Genomic DNA, 7,994 nt, shown 5'->3' with positions numbered 1-7,994 from the left:
ATAGCCGGTGTTTAATCAAATAAACTCAAGTTCAATTAAATAACTTCAACTTTCAATCGCGTAGCACTAAAAATAAGTCTAGGCAAACGATTTCTGACTTATGACTGCGGTATTATTCTACTTGATATTGGAACCCTATAGGTTGATGAAGGCATAGGGTGAACATTTTCAAACAGTTGATAAAAGATGTGAGACGTAAAACTGACATACCGTATCGATCACCAGCGTGATAGCTTACTACAGTTGGATTTCCGCAGGTCCATAATTCACATTTCGTGCTAATAAATCGTACTACGTGCAGCAGTTATATCTCGCGGTGTAACACGACTGTTGTCGACGCTGAACAACTAAATAATGGGATTGTGTGATTGAGTGTTTTTTAGTGATTTTAAAATATGAAAGCGGGAAAAAAAGGGGTTGGCCCTTAAAGGCAGAAAACGCTGATTGGCGGGCCGCTCCGTCAAAACGAATGTGCGTAAAACTGCTGAAATGTTTAGTGTTTCTCAGCATGCGGTCGCAAATGTTGCTAGGAGGCGGACGAAAAACCTCTTGCTATCGTCGCGTAAAATCTGTAACAAGAATCAAAAAGGTGTACTACGAAGCAGGACGATCGTGTGATTTTTTCGCGAAACTTAAAAATGTAGGTGTATTTTTTAACGTCTCCCAAAGCGAATTGAAGGATTGTGGACCTGTTCCGCCGAAAATTACATTTTGCCATCTATTCAAAGCGGGTGGGTTCAAGGGAAGTAAACTCGCCAGAAAGCCCCAATTAAATTAAAACAAATTAGCAAATCAAGCCAAAATTGAACCGGTAACAATTAATACATAGTTTACGTTGCAAACGAATTTCATACTGAAATTATCATTCCTTCAGACGTGTTAGTGAACGACGCAGTTTTTAAAAACAACGTCATGTCGAAAATCAAACATACAGAAATTATTATCTAGCCTATGATTTCTGACAGAGGGATTACGATGATACATTTCGCATAAGGAATACTAGAGCGGCCGAATTTTAAGGTTATCAAGAGCAGATACTGTTTTGGGTATCGCGATAGTTTTTTGACGATGACTACGTTGTCGTGTACGATGGGGCCCTTGTCACAGAACTTGAGATACCTTTAGACTATTCACTACAAGTGATGTTTAAATGCTACCGTAGCCTGCTAATTCGGCAGACCTCAACCTCATAAAAAGTCTAAAAAATGATAAAATCACGAATTTGGGAGTGTCAGGAAAGAGCAAACCTTCTAGATTTCCGTGAAAATATCACTAATATCTGGTAACAGGGTCCAATCATTGTTGAAACAGCGAAAAGCTGCATTTGATACATTCCCCAAAGGATGGCGGCAGTCATCGTTGTAAGAGGCAGTGCCAAAAATCGTCATACCGGTATCTTTACTGAGATGCAATATATCAGTGTAAAGTAGAATAATGCCGCTTTCATAGGTTAAAAACTGTTAGAAAATATTTAGCTTTGGTGCAACACAATTGGCCTTGAAAGTTGAAACTCTTTAATATACATATGTGTAGAACCCACGAAATAACTCCTATACAAGTTACCTCGTTGTTTCTAACAGAGAAGCGTTGATTTTAAGTGCTATCAAATTTTCGACACTTTCAAATACACAAGAATTAGAAATTTAGTGCAATTCCGGTTACTGGAACTTTTCTTTAACTAAATTTTAGTTGAGCTACTGTTAGGTATTTTTTTTTGGTATTTCCTCGAATTTTAATGTAACCATGAAGAAGCAAAATAACCACCTAGGTCTTCCACCATAGTTTCGCCTGCCCCCAAAACTACATTTTAACGCAAGCTATGCTTTATAAAAATCATGACATGAAGTTATATTACATGATCACTCTGAAGCTATATGAACCACGGTATTTCGAGCATATACAAAACAGGATGACATCGATGCTAATTTGATAAAGAAATTGAAAGCACTAAGAGTGGCCTCAAATACAATTAAACCAACAAACAGTTTCAAAATGGCGTCGTAGTTTGCATTACTTGTATGACTTTATCGTCCACAACTGGTGACATGCAGCTACTTTTAACAGAAATTTTGACTTCATTGGCATAACGTATAGCCTGCACAGAACAATATTATTAAAGTTGGCACCACATTACCGATAATTATGACTCTAGATAAGAATTTACTATGGATAATTATACTAGCATCATGCCTAACAACGATAGTTTTAGGCGTTAGCCTAATCAAATTGAAAAATGATAACCATATTGACGCTGTACTTCCTATCTTCTTGAACAAAATGCAACTCAACGATGTGCCAGTTCCTGGGCAATTCAAAAAGCCGCTCCACGCTGTGCAGCAGAACTTCATGTGAACACAAAATATACGATTCATAATCTTTGACTTGCTTTACCTAGCAGTAAATGATCAAAAAGCATCGGCTGCTTTAGCGATAATAACATCCCTTTCTAGAAAAAAAGCATTTTATTTTTATAACTTTTTCTAAAACGTTCTAAATCAAAAAAGAATAAAAATTACGCAGTAAAATTCATGAAACGTTACTTAAATTAATGACCAGTGAGAACTGAAACAAACTTTTTCTACACTGTTTCCTTCGATGCTTACTTTGAAATAAACGTCATTATCTAAATAAATATTTAGCGAACTAAGGATTTAAACTCACTTATTAATTTTTGATTTGGATTGATTTGGACTTGCAGCGCACAACAAGTGAAATGTCGAATAACACTAATATAATAATAATAACAAAGCAGGTTATCATCTAAACAAATCTTTTAAAAACGAATTTGACATTCATTTTGTGTTTTGACCCGTCGACGAGAAAGAAGGCTTAAGAGACAAACTATGTTCTTAGAAGAGGCTTGCTCAAGCAAAGCAGATATGTATACGTATATAACTCTTTGAGTGGTTTAAACGATAATAAAAGGTTTATCAAGACTAACACATTTAGATAGTCTTCAGTGCCGCCAAGTAGTTAAACGTGCTATATTTTTACAATTTATCCATTTATTTTCCAAAGACAATTCTGCTATGTCAATAGATCTTGATATCACTTTAATTTTTAGGCACGAGCATATCTAGCATTTCCACAGACCTTACCATTATCTATCCGAACCGCAACATAGAAATTAGCTATAGTTCTTTAAAGAACCAGCTTTTCCATGGTCAGATGACTAATGAATTGGTATTTCTCGCGTACAATTACTGGTAATATTCATAATATACATTTCGAGAAAGTCGATCTAAGGCAAAAAGCCTACGCATACAAGGAGATCATAATAAACAATTTTATAAGGTACTTCGGTACATAATAGTTGAAGGACTTGAAACTGTGGAACCAATCTAACTTCAATTTAATATATGACAATAGGTTAAGCATGCCTCTAACCTAGGCGAAACGTTAGTGGACGGGAGGAGGAGCCACTAGGACTTGGGCGTTACAAAGTTGTGTATCCCTCGCATGTCGGAGGAGATAGTACGCTTGATGTTTATAAATTGCCGATCGAGTTTTTATAGCTGCTTCTCTTTCTGGCCGAAGGTAAGGTAACCGTTTCGTAAAAAATCCCGGTGTCTTGGAGAATTCCCGAAGGTTCCGGTCAACAACCCCTAACAACGGTACTTCGCAACCTTCGATGCCGCTTTTCTCGGCTTCACTGTTTTGTCACAAAAAGCCTGTAATTATATGGATGCACGTTCCACCAAAAAATTTTGCTGCAAATATGGTTAAAGATTGGGAAAATACTTATTTTACGCAATGCAAGTAGGGAATGGAGAACTTTATACGCAACATCAAGTCGAAATTCTTCTAGGGTGCAGCTCCTCGTCATCCAAAAAAGCACTTGCCCAAGAAACTTAGATGGGTTTTTAGGTGAGATACAAACTGTGTTCTACCCTTTAACCTCCGTTTTAAAATTATATGGAAAAACGTACGCATCGCCGTGGAAAATACATTAAGCAGTTGAAAAACCATGTCACCACCGATGCCGTAGTTAACACATCACAACATCTAGAGGGTTTGAACGACTGGCGCCTCAAACTTTATCAGTCATTCCTCCATGCAGTCGTTTCCGAGAGATACCATATTTGGCACGGGCACGCGCTTATAGGTACGACATGGGAGAAAGCAATTTCAGTCCAATTCTACAATCTTTAGCAGGTGTTCGCAGTGCAAGCACTAATGCAAAATCTTCGAAGCCGATGCAGAAAAAGCCAGTTGAGCCGTCGTTATGGTGCGAATTCGCTGAGAAAAGCACTTGCCACATATTGTTCTCCGACTGAGAGAATGAACATCTTATCAAAAAGCGTGCACGACATATCATTTCGAAGAAAATGTTTTAGAAAAACAGCTTTCTATAGCTATTCTTCAAGCTGATGCCTATCTTATTCTCTTGAGGAATAGATTAAACCCCTGCCCTTCTCTTAGGCAACTGACTTGCTGATGCGAATAGCTTGAACCCGTTTATATTCTTATTCGAAGATCTCTGTCATTAGATAAGAAAGCCGAAGAATTTAATCAAGATTATTACGTACGTAAAGATATAGCACTGGACTAACAGACCAAAGCATCAAGTAATAATCATCATTATTAATATATTCCGTTCATTACTCGTGCGATTTGTATAAATATAGAAAGCTTAGTAAACATGTAAAAAATAATGGGTTTTGATTTCCAGAAACAGGACCGGGGTACAAATTGCATGATAGAAACCGTGCATTATATTTATGAAAACAACGTGCTGACTGACTTGGCGCTTTCGCATCTAAAAGTTATTCATCATTATTTGTGTTTGAAAGAAATCATCAACGCGTTTTTTGTATAGGTACCTGTCCTCTTAAAATTAAAACGGTACTGGAGAAATTTGATTAAAAATAGTGTTCTTGTAACCAGATGGATAAAGTTTTCAAATAAGACATTTAAAGGCAATATAGTTACTTTAGGCTTTTTACAATGAGGCAGTCTTAATCAAGTGAATAGTATAGCTAGCCATAGGTGAACATTTTTAAAACGAAGAACGTAAAGCCGTGTTAAGCGAACATGAGGCGATTGGGAATTTCATCATCAAGTAATAATAAATATACCTATATATAAATTAGCGCTTTGGGTTTTTGAAGGTACCTAGAGCTGATTGTTTTTTCGTGCGATAGTTAACGTCAACCCGGGTTCAAATACTGAAATGGTGTCTCAGATCTAAGGAATCAAGGAGCTATGCACTTCCGCATTTGACACTCTGAAACCGCTCCTGGAAAACGTCGAGATGGCGAATATTGCACGTTGTCAAAGCTCTTGAAAAGTCGCACATTTTGGCCTCAAAGTAAATATTCAAAATCCCAAAACTAATATTGCTTACTTCAAAAATGTGTTGCTCATTTGGCGCTTAGAGTTAGATAAGTAGCCCAGGAGCAATCTAAACCTGCTCAAAATGTTCATAAGACGATTTCCGCGATTTTCTCTATACGTTGCGATTGTTTAGCGCCTTTGGTGTTGTATTTTCCAAATACTTATATAAATAAATTTATCTATTCATTATGATATAGTCAGTAATTGATTTTTGTTAGCGGATTGACATGAAGATTTAGCGTCTAGCTGCATGATATATGGAAGTCTTGGTGCTAGCTTATAACTAATGCAGGACTTTTTTTTCTAAAAAGCTACTAGATCTTAAGGAAACAATTAAAAACTTCATTGACTTAACGATGACTTTCAATATAAGGTAGACTCATGCCATCTTGTCTCCACTCTTTTTGCTTGCTGCTCTTGTGGCTGTCGAAGCTATGTGGTGGGTGAAATGTATTTTTTCAAAAGGAAATTTCAGTATTTAATGAATTGAAGCACTTCGGTCGGTCACTTTCAAACGATGTCGAATATTTTCTGCGCGAGATCAAAGTGAATTCATCAGGAATATATGGTCTTTTAGAAGGGCGGAAGAGTTACATGAGAATTACTTTTTAAACCAACAGAATTTGCGCAATTTCAGAGTTACCGTTTTACAAAACGTTTTTTTCTGCAAGTACATATTATAAATTTATAGATTGCACTTTAATAATTTACTTTGTTTCTATGTGATACTAGATAATGAATGTAAGATGCATAAATGTAACGTGTAATAGCATACATTAAACATAGAAAGAGTGCCACACGTATATCCCATATTGGTACGTAATGAGACAAGAATGCTGAACTCCTCATTCAGCCTTGCAATCGTAACGTTGAAAACTATTATTATTCATAGCTAATTGAAGGCCATTGACTATTAAAGAACACCAACCTGAAACATCTTGCCACTTTTTTTGCACCGGGCAGAATCTTCACTAAAAGCTATACCGCTACGTGAAGACTTAACTTTACCAAGGCTCGTTACTGTGTTTGTTGCCCCCCGCGATGAGGGTAATGCACCCTTCCCGCACGTATCTTTTTGAGGTACAAGTATCACCTTTGTTTTTCCACTGGCAGTTTCAATGTTGACTTTTTTTAATTTAGGACTGCTTTTTCCAACCTTGTCTTTGGGGGTAGTTTTGCCACTTCTAGAGTACCTGCTTCTCACTTTTTCGCATGAGTGTACTTTTGCGCGCAATGAATTTTTAGAGAAGGCCTGCACTTTACCACTCCCAGTCTGTTCTACCGCATCCGCGTAATCCTTTTTGTTGCCAGTATCCGCATAAGAAAGCAGTGAGTACGCACGTTGAGAAGATCTAACTCCCGTTGGATATGATGGTTCGTTAAGACATTCGATGTTAATGTTTTTAGATATATCAGACACAACTTCCTTCGATTTAGCAGCCTTTGTCGACCCAACAACGGATTTTTTAGCACCAGCAGAGTTGCTCTCAATCGTCAAGGCAACCTTCGCTGACCGCTTTTTTATGCCACAATTTCTCCTTGACACTTTTTTTGACTGCTCACTTGCCACTTTTGGAGACTTGTTATTCGCGTTCGACCCCTTACATTCGACCATAAAGCTGTTGCTTATTTCGGAATCTGTCCTGCTATTACGAGTAGTTCTATCTTTCTTGCCGACCCCCCCTACATTGTGCTCACTATACTGAAAGCGAATTTTTTGCGGCCTTGTTTTAATATTTCCTTTAGTGTGGTTTCTACTGATTCTGTTGTGGTAGCTGTAACTGCTGTTACTGTTAGTGCTACTACTACCAGTACTGGCACGCTGTTGTGTAGCCGCTCGGGTATGCACTGCCATGATCTATCTCGTGAACCAACTAGCTAGCGAGGCAAGCGAACGGGCGCGGGAAGGCAGAGTCGAGCTAGGCCAGTCAAAGCGCAGTTGCTGTAACACCCGCTGCAGTAATAGACGTAGCAGCAGCCCGGACCTCGCGCTACCAACATCGATGCTGCTCCACGAATGACTCACACTGTCCGGCGCTTTCCTGGAACTTTCAGCAGCACTCTGAGTCGGGAACAACAGTAGTAGCAGCATCAGCTGCCATTGCTGGAGCAACAACTAACCGCTGCAATGGAAGGTCCGTGCCTTCCCTCTCCACTGACGTCATCCTTCGCTCCACTAACTAGGCAGCCAGTCAGCAAACAATATGAACGACAACGAAACGACGATATATACAGCCATTGGTGTTACAATACACCAAACATTCTGCATCTGGTAACTTCGTGATGAATACTAAACTAAAGATGCAAAAATTATAGAACGAAATATAATTAGAACCTATACACGCAAAAAATAGTCATTCACAATTAAAAGGTGCTTTTGTAAAATTATCTTCTGCTGTCTAGGTTTTATCGTTTAGAAAAATGAACGAATGTCAGTGCACTGGATTAGATGACAAAGTCTTTAATTGAAAACGCGAAGACACTTTCTTTAAGCTCCACAGCATAACACATGTACACAATGTGTGCGAGACATAGAAGATGTACCTAAAAATGGATCGACATGCGACAAAAATGTCTGTACGTTGGTGGTAAGACTTCAGGGCAAACACCAGAGAAACCCTATTAAATATGCCGAATGCTCTTATATTGCATATTGA

The 7,994-nt window shown here is 38.2% G+C and overlaps 1 protein-coding gene across 10 annotated transcripts in view; it reads right to left on the bottom strand.

Annotated features, from left to right (window-relative positions):
- Positions 1–7,994, bottom strand: part of LOC111250428 (transcription factor kayak-like) — a 52,843-nt gene that overhangs the window by 39,831 nt on the left and 5,018 nt on the right. For 7 of the 10 annotated variants that reach the window (XR_002673363.2, XM_086988179.1, XM_086988180.1 and 4 more), the window contains exon 3: positions 6,266–7,632. The exons of the other annotated variants lie outside the window; for them this stretch is intronic. Coding sequence is in view for 6 of the 7 variants with exons in the window: in XM_086988179.1 (XP_086844305.1) it covers positions 6,266–7,192 (927 nt within the window). In the remaining variant the exon portion in view is untranslated. The remainder of the gene's footprint in view (positions 1–6,265; positions 7,633–7,994) is intronic. 10 annotated transcript variants of the gene reach the window in all.

This window comes from Varroa destructor, unplaced genomic scaffold (assembly GCF_002443255.2).
Source record: "Varroa destructor unplaced genomic scaffold, Vdes_3.0 BEIS01000004.1, whole genome shotgun sequence".
Taxonomy (NCBI): domain Eukaryota; kingdom Metazoa; phylum Arthropoda; class Arachnida; order Mesostigmata; family Varroidae; genus Varroa; species Varroa destructor.
Note: the sequence above shows the minus strand (reverse complement) of the source record. Positions and strands in the feature narration are given on the sequence as shown.